We start from the raw sequence: 18,688 nt of genomic DNA, 5'->3' as shown, positions 1-18,688 counted from the left end.
AGATTCATTCAAGACTATGTTCTGAATCAAACACATTAAGGAAAACCACTGCTCAAACTCCCAGTCACAAAGATTTCTCCTTAGCTGAATGTTCCAAACCCAATCATTAATTTCAAAGTCACCAAATTCAACCACTTTACCCCTTTTGTTAGTCGAAAGAGCAAACATCCTAGGGAATTGAATCTTTAAAGAAGATCCATTGACCCAAACATCATTCCAAAACTCAATTGACCTACAGTTCCCCACTTGTATCTTCGAATTAGACCTCAAACACTCTCCTATCTCATCATTTTTCTCATAGTTACTCAGAATCCCTTTCCATAACCAAGAATTTTGAGAAGAAACGACTTTGCCTATTGACAAAGATAACTTACTGACATTATGCGTACAACAAATTAATTTTTTCCATTGAGAGTCTTTCTCATTTGCATACTTCCAAACCCATTTCCCAAGAAAAACTCTATTAACCAAACTCAAGTCCACGACTCCTAAGCCACCCTCTTCAAATGGTTGACATACTATATTCCAATTCACCCAATGAACCCTTTTCTTCTCTGAAACTTCACCCCAAAGAAATCTGGCCATTACGGAATTTAGTTTCTAATTTACCTTAACCGGAATTTTAAAAATGGAGAGGTAGAAAATAGGTAAGGATGACAACACCGATTTTACCAACACCAATCTTCCAGCCATCGATAGAGAGGCTGCTTTCCAACCTGCTAATCTCTTCTATACTTTCTGTAAAGCTGGCTCCCACAATAGCTCAAAATTTTTATTTGCTCCTATTGGTATACCTAGATAAGTTATAGGAAAAGATCCAACCCCGCAACCTGCTTGCAGTGCAAATTCTTTTAAACTGTCCTCTTCCATATTAACACCAAATAATTTACTCTTGGACAGATTAAGATGAAGCCCTGTAATTAAGCTGAACACCCTCAAAACTCTCTTAATATTAAGAATTTGGGTTGAGGAGTCTCTTCAGAATATGATTAGATCGTCTGTAAACTGGAGATGTGTCAAATTAAAAAGGTTCTCATTCTTACCAATACTGAACCCTTCGAAAAGGCCAAGAACAGCAGCCTTACTCAACATTAAATTTAAGAGCTCACCAATAATGTTAAACAGAAGAGGGGACAAACTACAACCTTGTCTCAACCCCTTACCTATTTGAAATTCTTGTGTAAGAGATCCGTTAACTAGAACCGATATTGAAGTAGAAGAAATACAATAATCCATCCAAGAGATCCATTTGTCTCCAAAACCCATTACCTTCAATAATCTCAAAATAATTGGTCATTCCACTGAATCATAGGCTCTCTGAAAATCGACTTTAAAAACCACTTATTTCCTTCCTTTTTTCCTCCAATAATCAATAGATTCATTGGCCATAAAAGCACAATCCAACAGCTGCCTACCTGGAATAAAAGCGAACTGCAATGGGCTGATCAAATCTTTAATAACCAAAACCAGTCTTCTCGATACGATTTTGGAGATAATTTTGTACAGGCTGCCAACTAGACTTATAGGTCTGTAATCTTCAATGCCTTCATGATTTAGTTTATTAGGGAATAATGTAATAAAAGCATGATTAACCCCATGCTCTCAACTCCTTCCTCTGTGAAAGTCATCCACAAACTTCATAAGATGGTCCTTCATAATAGGCCATAATTTCTTAAAAAAACACATCGTGAAACCGTCTGGACCCGGGGCTTTGGAACTGTCCGAATGAAACATTGCTTCCCAAACTTCCTGTTCTGAAAATTTCACCTCCAGACCACTCTTCTGCTCCTCTGATAATTTTACAAAATTAAGATTAATGTCCTCTACCTCTAGCGTAGCTTGTGAACTGTAATTCAGCTGAAAATACTCAAAGACAAAGTTTTTCAGCTTATCCGGCTTAAATATCTCTTCATCAGCCACTTTCAAAGCCGAAATTGCCTTTATTCTGTTTCTATTAATTGTTGTTAAATGGAAAAACTTAGTATTACTATCCCCTTCCTTGATCCACTTCAGTCTTGATCTTTGTAACCAAATACTCTCTTCCCTCTTGTGCAACTTCCACAGTTCGTTCCTACACAAAATCAGCAAATCCCGTTCTTGAATAGAAATCCCTCCTTCTTGTAACTTCAATTCTAGACCATTTATCTTTCTTTCTAGATGAGAAATATCTTCAGAAATCCCCTTGAGACTCGTATTTGGCCTATACCTGATATTTTGTTTAGTTCCTCGAAGTAGAGAAAATAAACCCCCTCGACCATTAGCTTTCTTCACATTAGACAATGAATTTTCAACCAACTCAACAAACCCTTCTTCCTCTAGCAAGTAGTTGAATAATCGAAGAGGCTTAGGTCCCTAATTGTTACATTCTTCAACTAACATTACGGGATTATGGTCCGAAAGGAATTTGGAAAGCATTTTTTGGATCACATTAGGAAATTGATTTAGGAATGAACCACTAAAAATAAACCGATCCAACCTTACCCAAGTCGGAGGCTCTCTATTATTGCACCAAGTATATCTTCCCCCAACTAATGATAAATATATAAGATTAAAGTGTTGAACAAAGGATCTAAAAAAATCCAAGGAATGACAATTCTGTGCAACACCACATTTCTCCTCTGTATCCAAATAAGCATTAAAATCCCCCCATGCAAACTGGCAGATTCAAACTCTGTACAAAACACATCAGCTCCCTAAAGAATTCCTCTTTATCCGCCTCTATTGCCAGACCATATACATTAATTAAAACACAATCAAAGTTGTATAGCTTTAACTTCCCTGATAATGCTATGAATCTATTCTGATTGTATTATGCACTGACCTCAAAAAAATTCTCATTCCACAAACTTATCAAACCACCTGCAGAACCCTCAGCTGGATTAAAGATATGACCTTTCAATAGATTACCCCTAACCTCCTCCATAGACCACTATTACAAACATTCAGTTTTGACTCCTGTAAAATAGGATGAACGACTTCTCTCTATTAACAAGTCTGGCCACTGCTCTGATTTTTTCTCTTCTCCCAAGACCTCTAATATTCCACGTGATCACTTTTATCTTTGACATTTGAAATGAAAATCCTAAGTTCCACACCGAACTCGAGAAACCTTCAGGATCTCCTTGAAGACCCCTTCATCTCCATCTTAAAAATCCTCCTCTAATAATTTCTGCCCCCTTTAAAGGTAATCCCCAACATTTCATAGACCTCCTTAGTAGCAGCAGCTTCATTCCTAGCTTTAACAGAAGATTGGGAAGACTGAGATACCTCCCTGACTTGTTCCAATGAATCTCTGACCATACTTCTCCAAACCCTTCTATACACTTTAACAAAAAAGCTGATAGACACTTCAGTATTCGAACATGCACCTCCTGAACAGCGTGGAGCAATTCTCAACTTTCTGTGATTAACAAGACTTTTAGACCGAGGAATAGACTGATCCTGATGTTCAATAGGAACTAGATGAATCTCATTTTCTTTAAACTGATTGACCCTCTCAGGACCTGCAGTACTTCCCTCTTGGTACTCATTACTCCTAATCCTTTCTCTCGAACTTGAGAAGCTTTCGTCTATGAAGTTACACATATTATCCTCCATGACCTTCTTTATCTTCTTTAAACCTTCCGATTGATCAACTGAAAATTTGCTCCTCCCTCCATCATTATGAAGATGTAAACTGAAAATGTGATCCCCATCTAGACTTTTCGTACCAACATATTTTTCTTTACTCATTACAACACCCTGTTTGCTTGGAAACACTTCCTTCTCCCCCTGTAACTTATCTTTCATCACCCTAACCTCCCCCTCCTCAGCAGCAAGCAACTGATTTTCAGAAATGGCATTGGGCTGTAAGATAAACTTATCCCCAACCCATTTTAAATTAAATGCAGGCCCATTAGGAACCAATTTTTTAATTGTTGATAAATCATCTCATTGTCCTCAGATTGAACTAAGTCCACCGAGTCAATTTTATCTCTCAAACTCAGGCCCACGTGATTATCATTCTGGCTTTTCCTAATTTCCAAGAAACCTGACAGCCCACAATCAGAATTATCTGTTGTTAACTTACCCGATTGGACATGTCCCCCACTGACTCCATTCACTCCACTGTTCTGCCCATAATTCAGCTAAGAAATAACTTTACGCCTAGCATCCTCTGTGAACTCATCCCTATATACATCCAGAGTAGGACGACTGCCATCTCCCTCGTTAGACATGACATAACCACTGTTCATTTTTTTAGAGAATTTCTCCATCTTCTTCCTCCACGTTTCTTCTTCTAGTTTATTCACAACAGAGCCCAATGAGATCTTAACTTTGAACGATCTTCCATACTAGCCTATCATGACTATTTCAGGAACATCATAAGGACTTTCCACCCTAAGCAAAACTTTCGTCGACGAGAGGTTCGACCTGCTCTATTGATCTTCATTAAAATATAAAAATTGACACCACTTCTCAGTAAGTTTTCTTAAGAATGTCTCATTCCAACATAGTAGAGACAATCCAAATAACTCTATCTGGCAAAGGGCTGACGGAACACCCTCCTTGTTCAAAACTGGAGCCAACCAGTTTAAGCACATGAACAACTCTTCCTTTTTATTCGTCCAAACCTTAGAGAACTCCTTCACCGAATTGAAAGTAATAATGCATGCATTCCATGCGTAACCCCATCTAGCCACCTGAACTTCCATACCCGCTATCTCCAAAGCTTCCTTCAACGAGTCATGGTCGAAAGAAGATTTTATAATCCCTGTTAATGAACGTTTAACCCATTCTGAATTATCTGATGGAATATGCATCTCCAAAACATTCCTCACACCAGTTGCATTCTATTTTTTAGCATCCAATTTTGCCCCTGATACAGGTTCACTTCTCACCTTGAACTCAGAGTTCACCACATCCTTATATGATCTGCCATCTCTCATGCTTCTCAACGACTCAACTATCCTCCCAGTTCTTGAAGTATCCTTTCCCCCGACTTGATCTCCCACGTCCTCTTCCCCTCCGCAGTTTTCCTCCTCTCCATCTTTTGATACTTAGCAATTCCTATTGAGACTCTTCTCTCATCAATCCACTTCCCATTCACGAACTTGATTGCCTTGTTTCTACTTTCCTCACCAGCAAATTGGACAAATGCAAAAGTAGAGGACTTATAATTTGGTTTTTCTAAAAAACGGGGGATGAAAATCCTCAGAATCTGACCAAAAGGACTAAAATAATTCCTTAACACCCCTCGTGAAACACTCTTACTAAGATTATCAATGAACACTGTCCATTCCTCATCAAGAACGCTAGATTTTTTTGAAATTACTCTCGCTCTCTCTATCTATCGCGCTCAAATATTATTTAAATAGATTTCTCTCTCTACCTATCGCGCTCATTCTCTCTTTGGGTATAAACAATGTTAGTATCTATGACCTACTCAAAACTCCATCTTAGAGAGGAAATGTTTGGATTTAAATACTTAGAAGGATGGTTTCGATGATAGGGTTTCATTGAACCCATAGAAGTAATCTTTGTAGAAATTGAGAAGATTATATTTTTGAATAGAGAAGAAATTGGATTCTTTGTATTTTCTCTCTTAAAAAACTATTATATTGGTTAGACCTTATATAAATAGATTTACAAGGAAGATATAATAAGAATATAGTTATAATTTAGTGTCCTATTAGGAATTAACTTAATCTAATTAATATCCTATCAAGCTAGTGGGTATATATTATAGAGTACCAGCTTGGATGTGAGCTCATCAAAGTTTGTTCTTGGTAATCAATATTCATTTAGGAGGATGTTTTTAATGTCTGATTGAAAGAGGGGGTCAATCTTCATTTACTGTTGGTGAAAATAGTACTCTAACAGTGTTCAATTTTGCTATTGATGCAAAGGTTTCTTGGTAGTCAATTCCATAAGATTGGTTGAATCCTTTTGCCACTAGTCTTTTCTTGAAACTTTCAACTCTCCTATCAATATAATATTTGACCTTAAATATCCATTCACTAGGTAAACACTTCATTCTTGTGTCAATTTCTAAGGTAAAAGGATCCAATTACAGTTCTTGGCATATTCTTAGTTGTATAACTTTCTTTAGATTCTCATCAGGCCGCTCCCTCCTTGTATAAACACGAATTTATCAATTTTCAAGTTGAGTTTGGGATGATGGTTGAGGAGTTTTAGAAAGTGTTGTTTTTTTTTGGTGAAGTGGTTATTTTTTGTGGAGATGATGAATTTATTTCAGTGGTCTCTAGTTCTTTTGGACGAAGGTGTTTGTGTGGGTTGAAAGGTTTTAAGGTTGTTTCAATGGTGAAATTCAAGAATTTCCCACCTGAATTTTAGATTTTGAGAAAGAAGATAACACCCACAAAAGTTGGGAGAATAACATTTATATAGCCCTTCGTAATAGATAAGTAATCCAGAAAGACACATTTGATGGATCTAGGTCAAGTTTGATTCTAAATTGCTGGTGAACATGAACAAATGTTGAATAACCAAAAAGTTTTAATGGGAGATTAGAAACTGACTTCAAATGAGGGAATTATTGAAGGACACCGTGAGATTTTTAAAGTGTATAACTATATTATGCATTCGATTGATAATGTATGTTGTAGTTAAAACGATTTCTCCCCAAAAATGTTTAAGAACACTCATGGAAAATATTAAGGATCTGGCTGCCTCTAAGTGGTGTATATTTTTCCTTTCAGCTACCTCATTTTGTTGTGGTATATTAACATGTGAGCTTACATGAATTGTGTTTTATTCTTTAAAATAGAAACATAGTGTTTTTGTAAAGTACTCACCATCATTATCTGTTTTAAGGACTTGAATATGGGACTAATTTTCTATCATAGTGTAAAATTGTTTGGAATATCTCACCAATTTCAGTTTGTCTCTCGTTAAGAATGTTATTGTCCTCGAATGATCATAAATGAATGATAACCAACATGATCCACTGAGATTTTTAAATTTAGAACGCCCTAAATGCCACTGTGAATAATTGAAAAATATTTTAAGTTGTGTAATTTGTTTTGGGGTAAACAATTCATGTATGTTCGACAATTTAGCAAATAACATAGGAGAAAGAATGGGGTTTTATTAATAAATATTTTGGGAGGAATTTTTTCAGGATAATGGAAATTGAGATGTTTAGCCTAAAATGCCATAAAACAATATCATTGGAAAGAATTAACACCATTTCATCATTGAAGGTAGCAGAGGACGTTATTTCAGACCCAGAACAGCTGAGAGGCTTCGTTTTTTAGTATTTCAAGGACAACTATAATTCGAAATCTACCTGACATGTGGATGTAATGTACTTGAATTTTGCTAAACTGACGGATGAGCAAAAAAACATTCTTGAAGTTAAAATCTTAGAACAGGAAGTGTGGGAGGCGGTTTTTCACTCGGATAGTGCCAAATCACCGGGGCCAATGGTTTCACCATGGGTTTCTTTAAGAAATTCTGGTCAACTTTGAAGCCTCATATTATGAAATTTGTTGAAGATTTTTATAACGGAAGGAATTGGGAGCATGGGGTCAATCATGCATTTCTTACATTGATTCCCAAGATCAGAAATCCTGAAGGTATTGAAGACTATAGACCAATAAGCTTAGTCGGCAATTTGTATAAAATAATTTCTAAAATCCTATCTAGAAGGCTTATGTCTGTTATTAAAGATTTAGTTAGTCCATCACAGTTTGCCTTCATTCCTGGAAGACAGCTGCTGGATTATGCCTTTTTGGCTAACGAAGTTATTGACTACTGTAGGAAAAAAGGGAGAAAAGGTGTGGTCTTCAAATTGGATTTTCGAAGAGCCTATGATTCGGTGGAATGGTCGATCTTGTTGAGACTTCTGAGAACTATGGGTTTTGGAGATAGGTGGATTTCATGGATAGATTTGTGCATTTCATCAGCCTCTATCTCAGTTCTAGTCAATGGTTCTCCGACTAATGAATTTAAGTTGGGGAAAGGGTTGAGACAAGGTTGAAGTTTGTCTCCTTTGTTGTTTAATATTGTTGGGGAATTACTGAATTTAATGTTGATTAAGGCTGCAGATTGTGCTCTGTTCGAAGGGTTCAGTGTTGGCAGGGAGGATAATTTGTTTCATTTGATGCACTTGCAGTTCGCAGATGATTTAATTCTATTCTGCAGAGACTCATCTACTCAGATTCTAAACATTAAGAGAGTATTGAGGATTTTCAGTTTAATGACAGGCCTCCATCTTAATTTGTCCAAGAGTAAGTTGTTCAGTGTAAATTTAGATGATGATGTTCTAAAGGAATGGGCTCAAAGTGCAGAATGTGGTATGGGGGTTTTTCCTATGACATACCTTGGGCTACCGATTGGAACTACCAGAAATTCAGAATTGTTGTGGGAACTAGTACTGCAGAAGTTCAACAGCAAATTAGCAGACTGGAAAGCTACTTCATTATCGATGGCAGGGAGATTAGTGTTGGTGAAGTCTGTTTTGTCGTCCTTGCCTATTTTTTACCTTTCGATTTTCAAAATTCCCTTAAAGATAAATCAGAAGTTGAATTCTTTGATGGCTAATTTTCTGTGGGGGGATAGTCCTATTAAGAAACGAATTCATTGGGTAAATTGGAAAATGGTGTGTCAAACGTATGAGGAGGGAGGCTTGGGAGTTTTGGACTTGTGTTTGACTAATAGAGCGTTACTTGGGAAGTGGGTTTGGAAGTTTGCGAATGAGAAAGATTCACAGTGGAAGAAGATGATCTGTTGCAAGCACAATATTAGTAACTTGTCTCTATCAATTAATAAAGCTACAAATTCTCAAGATTCATGGATATACAGAGGAATTCGGAATAATTATGAGAAGAAGGATGATATAGGGAATTGTTTGAGGTCAAATTCAAAGATTCAAGTGGGGAATGGTAGATCAATTGAATTCTGGAATGATGTTTGGGTTAATAATTCTACTTTAAAAGAACAATTCCCTAGGATTTATGCCTTATCGATTAATAAAAGGGGATTAGTTGAGGACTTTGGCTGTTATGAAAACAATTGTTGGGTCTGGAATATCCGATTAAGGAGGAATTTATGTGACTGGGAATTGGAGCAATGGATTTCTCTAATGACTTTGATCGAGAATATTGTTTTGATTGATTCAAATGAAGATTTTTTATCTTGGTCAGGGAATGGAGATGGTTTGTTCTCATTGAAGGCTTGCAGATCAACACTTACACGTAGGTATGGTGGGATTTTTCAGTGGAATAAGGATGGGATTGGTTCCTCCGAAAGTTGAATTTTTATGGCAACTATCTCATAAAAAATAGCTGTTAGAGTGGAGTTGCAGAAAAGAGGTGTTTCCATGGAAGATTTATTATGTCCTCTATGCAAAAAGATGAAGAAACAATTCAACATCTATTCATTCTATGTCCGGTTGCCTGGGAGTTATGGAATAGGTTCATCATGATATGGGATGTGTCTACTGTTCTGCCTAAAGATCCTATGTCTTTACTCTGGTCCTGGTCTGTTTTAATGGATTCTTCTTCTATTTGGAAATTTATCCCGGGTGTTGTTTTGTGGTCACTATGGAAGGCTAGGAATTTAGTGGTTTTCGAGAATTGGAACTTTGAGAGCTCTACATTGTTCTTCATATGCAGATTCAGGCTGGCAAAATGGTTTTTAGCCAAATTTCCTAAGGCTAATATCCAAGTTGATTTATTAGTTGGGGATCCTCGGCTTGCAGACAGTCTAGCTGTTTTATCTCACAAGAGGAAGATCGATCAGTGCTAGTTTCCACCTCCTCCTGATTTTTATAAATTCAATGTGGATGGGGCGGTTAGAGGTGATGGCTTGCAGGGTGGTATTGGAGGTGTACTGAAAGATTCGAATGGCTCTATCTTGATTTCTTTTTCTAAGGCTGTGTGACCAGGTCCTCCTGTGCTTGCTGAGTTGAAAGCTATTAAGGAAGGCATGGATTTGTTTCTTAATTCGGGATGGGTGTTGAAGGGTAGACTTATTCTAGAGAGTGATTGTAAAACAACAGTGGATTGGATTTTGAGGCCCTTTGAGGCCCCATCGTTTTGTTGTTCTTTGGTTGGGGATTTAATTTTGTTTAAGGACATTGTGGTTAGGCTGGTCCCTAGGGCTTGTAATTGGGAGGCTGATAAGTTAGCCAAGGAGGGGATTGGTTGAAACGTTCTTTTAGTGTTTTTATGGTTATGTTTAGTCTCTTATTTCGGGTGATGTTGTATTTAAAGTCTTATGTAATTTTGGGTTATTTATATATTGAGGTACTCTTTTCCTCCTTCCGCTAATTGCCTCTTCTTAAGAGGCAATTATGAGGGAGATTTTTAATGAGACCTATTCCTATAAAAAAAATATCATTGGAAAGAAACTTTGAAGTAATAGGGGATATAGAAATAATTTTGGGCGGTTTCCCTTTGAGTAGGTAGAGTCCGCCATAAAGCTTAGCATTGTCAATCACCTTCCCATGGCTTAGTGCATGAAATTCACAAAGATTTGAATCAAATTTAGTGTAACATTTGAAATCATGGGAAAACATACTACCACATAGACGGTTGCATGCCAAGTGAGGAACATAAAGCACATATGAAATATTGAGATTTTGTTTCAGTTGAATGGTGTCACTTCAACTTTTAAAAAAGATTCATATGCAGTCTTAACATTGGAAGGTGTTTTTAGTGATCAAAATGTCTAAAATAGATTGCTATCACTTATCATCTGATTTGATGCTCCAGAGTCTATTATCCATGTTGTAGATGTTTTGTTATCTGCAGTAGGTGCAAAAGGAATAATACCTTGATAAGGTATAAATCTTCTATGTTGATCACTAGTTTCACCTGTCATATGGTTTGAGGCTCCAGATTCCACTATCCAAGATTTGTTTGCAGCAAGAATTGCAGCAAGATTTGTTTGCTAATGATCTGCTGGCAGAAATTGTTAATAGCCCAAGGGTCGGGAAAACTACACCTAACTATTTAATGATTGAAACTTCTGTTGAGGCTAACCCTGCAGATCATGAAGCGATAGCTGATTCTGTCTGATCTATTATTGAGCAAGGAGTTGATGTTAATGCTGAGAAAATTGCATCTCTTTCTTCCTTTGCTGCTGATGTTGCTTCTACTGCAATTGTTGTTGCATATGTTGTATATGAAAGGTTATAGGAATATGTGAAAAAATGGGCACAGTATTTTATGATGAACGTTGATCTGATCTAGAACTGATTTATGAGGAAGAAGGTGGGTCTACCATAGTATTCGAGGGGTAGAACAAATAGATATTAGATATGCTAGACCTTGTATAGACATATTTTTACAAGGAATATAATAGGAATATAATTCTAATTTAGTGTCATATTAAGAGTTTACTTAATCTAATCAATATCCTATCTAATCTCTTTATTAGATATGATATAGAGTACAAAGTAAATAGATAACAGAACTCTAACAACTAAGCTAAATTAAAACTTTAACAACTAAGTTATGCGGCTACAATCTACAATTTTCAGTGAAGAGATGATACTTATTTTCTCAAGCATCTTTGTATTATATTTCTATTAATTTCCATTTTGAAAATCAAATCTACTTTTATTTTATATGTTTATCTTTTTTCACTATGTGATGATGCTATTGCACATTGTAATTTTGTAAGAATTTTTTATTTATTTATTTTTTGTTCTAACTGTTGATTAGAACAATATGCAGTTACTGAAAACGTTCAAGTTTATGAATCAAGTGCATGCTTAAGTATTTTTCACCATGATGGCTGATCTCATAATTTCACTAATCAATGCATTTTCATTCTGAAATACTTGAAATGTCTTAATGAAAAACAACACACATGGTCTATTTTAAATCAATGAATAAGAGTTAATGTCTTAAAGTGTCCCTCCAATTTTGCTTTGCATAGGGAATATGAGCCTATTAGATTGCTCAGCTTGCAGTTTCTGGGAAGACTTTTGGTTGGTTTTCCATTAGAGAAAAAGGCGACAAGGTTTTTCAATCTTCTTTTAGGAAGAACGAAACCTATTTCAGAAAACAACAAGAAATTCAGCTCAAGGTTGCAACCACTTTTCTCAGCTATATCTGATAGACTGTTTAAGTTTCCACAGACGGATAATTTGTGTGCGACCTTTTTTGACGTTCTCCTAGGTGGTGCTAGCCCCAAACAGGTGATCGACCAATCATGGAATTTTATCTCATTTGTCTTTTAGTTTAGTATATTTTAGTTGTTCTTTCTTTTTATTCTCGACCTGTGCCTTTTGTTTGAATAATTCTTTGATATTTTTTTCAAACATAACATGTCCGTTGGAATTGTTTGTTTACAGGTATTACAAAAGACTAGTATGATAAAAAAGCTGAGGACGAGAGGAACAAATTCTCACTTTTTGCTTCCTCAAATGTTGGTTCTAATTTTCAGATTCCTATCTGGCTGCAAAGATGAATCTGCAAGAATAAATATAATTAGTGATCTACTTGAACTTCTCGATTCAAATTCATTGAATATAGAATCATTAATGGTATTGCATACAATTAATAATTCATATGTATTTGTTCAATGTCTTCTTTTAAAAGTGTTTCTAATTTTTCAAGTTTTGAATTAGGAATATGGTTGGAATGCTTGGTTAACAGCTTCTGTGACACTTGACGTTGTAAAACACTATAGGACTGATTCAAGATATTATGATCACGATGAGAAAAATGAAAAAACTCTTGTGATTAAGGTTTTTTCTATTGTCCTTTGTCATTACATTCAACTTATAAAAGGTGGCTGGCAACAATTAGAGGGAACTGTGAATTTTCTTCTTCTGCATTGTGAGCAAGTATGTCAAATTCCTTACTATACTAATGGGCATATTAATTTATATTTATCTATTTATGATTTTTTTATTCCATTGGTGGATAATTTACTTTGATTTCAATTATTGTTAGGGTAGCACATCATGTCAACACTTACTTGTGACATATATGACAACTTGATTCAACGACTAGTAGATTTATCTTCCAAGGAGAATATTTTTAGTTCACAGCCTTGTCGTGACAACATATTGTACTTTCTGCGTTTGGTTGATGAGATGCTTATCTCTGAAATTGGCAATAAACTTCTGGTATCATTTCACTTGAGACTTTGATTGTTTTACATCAATTATTGGTTTATCTTCTCTATTGTGAAATATTTTTTTCCTTATGCCTCTAACGTCTCATAAAAACCTAATATACCTGACTTAATTATGTCCTGAATATAAGAGGAAGAATATATTAGGATATTAGGAAGAGAAGGAAGAGGTGGTCCTAAAGTTTCCTTATTGGATTTCCCTTTACATGTTTGAAAGAAAAAAGTGAGACTCAATTGATTATCTTGTATATGACTGAACTTTTAGTTTGTTCTAAAATATATGAAATTGAGACATTAAAACATTTAGAAATTTATGATTTCAATCTTTTCATGAAGAACTAATCAAGAATTGTTTACCAACTCTTAACATATAAATCTTTTAGGCTAGACAATTCCGTTACTTTTATATCTTGTTATTCCACATATGAATGATGTTAATTTGTTATATTTTTCCCTTACAGTTTCCATCTATTAGTTCAGATTCATTTGTGGATTCTTTAATGGTAGAAGGCCTGAAGGATTATACAACTTTGTTAAATGAGGTCTTGCGAGGAGAATTTGATGACAAAGTGTATGGATACAGCTAGCCCAATTTTATCCATTGCCTTTGAAACTAATATATTTCGTATCGTTTAATTGTGCTTTAGTTGGAATGCAATATACATAGTTTATTGCGATTTGGTTATTTCTTCAATTTGTGATACTAATTTGTTTGTGTAGCCATTGTATTGTGTTTTGCTTTTATTTTGCATGACATTGACAAGCTTTCCTTCTACTTTTTTACCTTTTAAAATCCTCAGTGAGTTTAAATGTTAGAGATAAATGTTATTCTACTCTTTTTTTCAATGGAGGAAATACCAATCTGATCTTTTCTAGCTTGTTTTCTTCAAAATAAACTTTTTGCATTGTAATAAGGCATATTACCAATTTGTAGGTAAAACATTTTATACTTTTATCGTGAAAAGTTTGTATATGATTCTACACCTTTATGATATCCATAAATCTAACTTTACAGTAGAATTTTCAATATTTAAGAATATTAATCAATAACACTAGGAGAATTTGAAGCAATAATTTGACTTATTTACCATTTTAAAAAAGGTTCAGTTGAGCACGTGGTTTTCTTGAGATGTAGGGTGCCATCACTTTGCATTCTGTTCTTTTTTACAAATGGTATCTACAATATCTCTCGATTCTTTTGTTCAATGATATGTACAATATTTCATTATAAAGTATAGAATTCATGATTTCACGTATTTCATTATTGGAAAAGTAGTTGCTTCTTATTATCATGTTGCATCATCCAAAATTATGTTTGAATCAGTTTTGCTTTGAGTCTGAGAATTGAATACGACATAATATGGATATTTATCAAGACAATATTATGCCACCAAACAAGATGTTCAGTGGTAAATAACTTCATAGTTTTGTATGAATTGTTTCATTGTCAGAAACCCATTGGCTTCCAAGCAATCAATAACAAGTGAAGATGACATAACTAATGATAGGTGGTGGAACTTATTTGACAATTTATGGAATGTTATTAGTGCGATTAATGGAAAGAGTCCGAGAAAAATGGTGCCTAGAAGTACTGTATCAGGTGGTCCATCTTTGGGCCAAAGAGCACGCGACTTGGTAGAATCTCTTAATATCCCTGCCACAGAAATGGCTGCCGTTGTTATTTCTGGAGGCTTTGGCAATGCATTGAGTGGAAGAACAAATAAAAATGTTGATAAAGCTATGGCTTTAAGGGGGGAAAGGTGTCCAAGAATTGTGTTTCGACTATTAATTGTATATCTCTGCAAATCTTCCCTAGAAAGAGCATCACGATGTGTCCAACGATTCATTTCACTTCTACCTTTCTTTTTGGGAATTGATGATGAGCAAAGCAAAAATAGACTACAACTCTTCATCTGGTATTAGTGTTTATCCTATTCCTAGGTCTAAAAATTCTGTTTGTCATACAACTGGTTATATTAGTTTTGAGGAAGAATATTAAAATGATAATAAAATAACATGATGTGCAGGTCTTTGCTTCTTGTACGATCCCAGTATGGAAATTTGGACGATGGTGCAAGAGTTCATGTTATAGCACATGTGATTCGAGAAACTGTAAACTATGGAAAGTCAATGCTTGTCACTTGCATGGTCGGTAGGGATGACTTATTTGAGTCTAACAGTCAGTCAAGAGAAACAGGACATTTCAACAATTTAATTCAGAAGGATCGAGTGCTTTCTGCGGTTTGTTCTTAATTTTAAATTTATCATCTCTTTTGGTTATTATTTGTTTCAACGTTTTAATTGTATGAAAATTTCTTTTATTTCAAATGGTGGAAAATATCATGGACTTGGGAAGTTCCATTAATGTTTTGCTGGTTCTACTATATTCCAAGATTGAGACCTATTGTTTTTTGTGTGGTTTATTCTAGACCTTACACGGAAACCACTAAAAAAATCATCGTTCCAAGTTTATTTGATTTTTCAACCTATATGGTATTCTATGAACTTTCTTTTGATGGAAGAAAGAAGAGTATTTTATGTTTTGCTTTAATGTCTCTATCATATACCTTTTATTTTTCTGAATTGAGAAAAATTCTTTTGAGATTATCTCCAAGGGTAAACGCAAATAAGCCACATGAAGAAATGGTATGTGCATTGCATTGCATATTTTATAAATGCTGTCATTGCCTAAAGATAACTAATAAAATTGTGAATTTTTCATCTTGTTTTGTGAGATTTTTCATTACTTTGCCATATAGTTTTATGCTCCCCCACTTTTCCTTGTTATCCACCATTCAGTTTTTGACCTTTTTATTTCAGGTTTCTGACGAATCTAAGTATATTAAGATGTTGGAATCTGACCGTAGCAGACACTTGCAGGAGCTTCGTGCCAAAATGAATGAAAATTCCTCTTCAGAAGTTTATAACCAAAAGGCATTTGAAGATGAGATAGAAAGTAGCTTACACACAATTCTTGATTCAGATGAGAGTAGAAGGAATGCGTTCTTGCTTGCACATGAGGAGGAGCAGCAAAATATTGTTGTATGGAAAAAATTTCTATCTTAGAACTTGTTCTTTCATTCAGTTCTTCGTTTATTTAATAGTTTCTCTACCTTTGTTTTGTTTTTTATTTCTCCATGAATTAGTTATGTTCGATTTCGTGCTCATATGTATGTAAAAGTAGGTTTTTCTCTGACAGGAAAAATGGATGCACATGTTTCGCACTTTAATCGATGAAAGGGGCCCTTGGTCTGCTAATCCATTTCCAAATCATGCTTTGATACATTGGAAACTTGACAAGACTGAAGATACACAGAGACGTAGACCAAAGTTAAGGCGGAATTATCATTTTGATGAAAAGTTGTGTCATCCTCCTTCCACTTCCCCCTGTAATGAAGCTACTCTGCCAAGTAGTGAGAGCAAAGAAAGTTTTGTGGGGCAAATTCCTGAGAAAAGGAAGTTTCTACTCAAAGGTGTACACAAGATAACTGATGAGGGCAACTCAGAACCTGGTGAGAGTGGTGTTGAAACAAGCAAGCAGTTGATTATTCCTGATGCTCATTCTGACATTCACAGTGCAGAATTAGTCAAACGCAATAATGATCATATTGACATTGTACCAGTCAGAAAAGAGTTTTCGTCACCTTCTCTAGAAACAGAAACTAGTGAGGTGCATCATTTGTATTATAACAACAGGCAAACATGGTTTCTTCTCAATTAAACGTATAAAGTTACTTCATTGACAATTTGTGGTTTGATGTTGCAGGTTCTTATGTCACTTCCATGTGTTCTTGTAACACCAAAAAGAAAATTGGCAGGTCAATTGGCAGTCATGAAACATGTCTTGCATTTCTTTGGTAAATTTTTGGTCGAAGGTACTGTAGGGTCTTCGGTTTTCAAGAACTTAAATGCATCAAGTCATTCCCAATTAGAAAAGGCCAATCAAAAGGCAAATTCTTTTAAGTGGTCCATCAATCAAGATATATATTCTAAGAAATGGGCTTCTCCTGACAATATAGATGAAGAAAATTTGAATAAGCAATTACAAACGGTTAAGCGACATCGAAGATGGAATATTGGCAAGGTAGGAAACATTGGTTTCTTTGTTTCTTTTCCTCACTTTTTTGGTTGTATTGCTTGTATGTCTTGCTCCATTTTGATATCTCGTTTGATTTCTTGACCACAGATAAAAGCTGCTCATTGGACTCGATATTTGCTTAGATACACTGCAATTGAGATTTTCTTCAGTGATTCAGTTGCTCCCATATTTATAAATTTTGCTTCACAAAAGAATGCAAAAGATATTGGGACCCTGATAGTTTCTACTAGAAATGAGTTGTTGTTTCCAAGAGGAAGTAGTAGGGACAAGAGTGCCACTATTTCATTTGTTGATAGACGTGTGGCAGTGGAAATGGCAGAAACTGCTAGGGAGAGATGGAAGAGAAGGGATATAACCAATTTTGAGTATTTGATGATTCTCAACACACTCTCGGGAAGAACCTATAACGATTTGAGTCAGTATCCTGTCTTTCCTTGGATTTTAGCGGATTACTCATCTGAGGTTCTTGATTTTAAAAAGTCGGCAACTTTTCGAGATCTTTCTAAGCCTGTTGGAGCTCTGGACTCAAAAAGGTTTGAGGTCAGTTTTCTTCAGCTTAAGTTCATAGAATGAGTTAATGTTGATTCATTTATATAATCTTTTTCTTCCCCTTCAATGTATCCAAACATTTTTCTTCATGATTTAGGTGTTTGAAGAAAGATATCGAAACTTTTGTGATCCAGATATACCTAGGTAATCTCAATCCTGACTCAAGATATTCATATGTTTTTATATAAATTTTACTTTAGTTTGTTTTTCTAATGTGTTGTTGGGCCTCTACTTCCTAGTGCAGTTTCTATTATGGGTCTCATTACTCAAGCATGGGGATTGTGCTTTATTACCTCCTTCGAATGGAACCTTTCACATCTCTTCACTGTAATTTTCAGGTATCTTTTTATTTGCATCATGAATTTAACTTTTTATTTGCATCATGAATTAAACTATCTTATGAAGTCTGACATTTAAAGCAGCACCTTGTCTGATACTGATATATAATGATATAAAAGGGTAACCACAGTAAGTTGATCTGACTATTTCGTTGGTATAGTAATATTTTGTCGATGACTTGTTAAATTCTTTTAGAAGCTCTCATTTGGTTTGATCTTTGCAAAATGAATCTTATTTTTTCATCAATAGATAGCAACAACAATACTCCTCCATATGGGAGAAATTTAAGTACTCATCAATAGATATCTTTATTTAATGAAGTGATGAACAATCTTTATTTCTTTTCCTAATCATTTTATGTTGGATATTGGGCTATAATAATCCAAATTTTGTTATCACAGTACCTTGATAGTTTTCTTTTCAAGATAAATTTAGTTTTTCCAATACTTTTCATGACCAAAAAGCTCACAAACCTTAAGTCGTAACTTCATACTCTGCTTTAGTACTTCATCATGCAACTACAATTTGCTTTTTGCTTCTCCAGGTGACTAGTTTCCTCCTACAAGCACAATAATCAAAAGTAAGCCTCCTATCATATGAAGA

The 18,688-nt window shown here is 35.1% G+C and overlaps 1 protein-coding gene across 1 annotated transcript in view; it reads left to right on the top strand.

Moving 5' to 3' along the window:
* The window catches only part of LOC120138940 (BEACH domain-containing protein B-like), a 78,941-nt gene that overhangs the window by 41,563 nt on the left and 18,690 nt on the right, over positions 1 to 18,688 (top strand). The window contains 14 exon segments of the mRNA XM_039154319.1: positions 11,893 to 12,154; positions 12,311 to 12,502; positions 12,587 to 12,805; positions 12,915 to 12,939; positions 12,942 to 13,090; positions 13,560 to 13,675; positions 14,550 to 15,014; positions 15,126 to 15,339; positions 15,919 to 16,140; positions 16,298 to 16,768; positions 16,865 to 17,182; positions 17,285 to 17,737; positions 17,844 to 17,890; positions 17,991 to 18,084. Of these exon segments, the coding sequence (XP_039010250.1) occupies positions 11,893 to 12,154; positions 12,311 to 12,502; positions 12,587 to 12,805; positions 12,915 to 12,939; positions 12,942 to 13,090; positions 13,560 to 13,675; positions 14,550 to 15,014; positions 15,126 to 15,339; positions 15,919 to 16,140; positions 16,298 to 16,768; positions 16,865 to 17,182; positions 17,285 to 17,737; positions 17,844 to 17,890; positions 17,991 to 18,084 (3,247 nt within the window).

Source organism: Hibiscus syriacus, unplaced genomic scaffold, assembly GCF_006381635.1.
Source record: "Hibiscus syriacus cultivar Baekdansim isolate YM2019G1 unplaced genomic scaffold, ASM638163v2 tig00110716_pilon, whole genome shotgun sequence".
In the NCBI taxonomy this organism is placed as follows: domain Eukaryota; kingdom Viridiplantae; phylum Streptophyta; class Magnoliopsida; order Malvales; family Malvaceae; genus Hibiscus; species Hibiscus syriacus.
The sequence above is the reverse complement of the archived record's forward strand: the minus strand, read 5'-3'. Positions and strand labels throughout refer to the sequence as shown.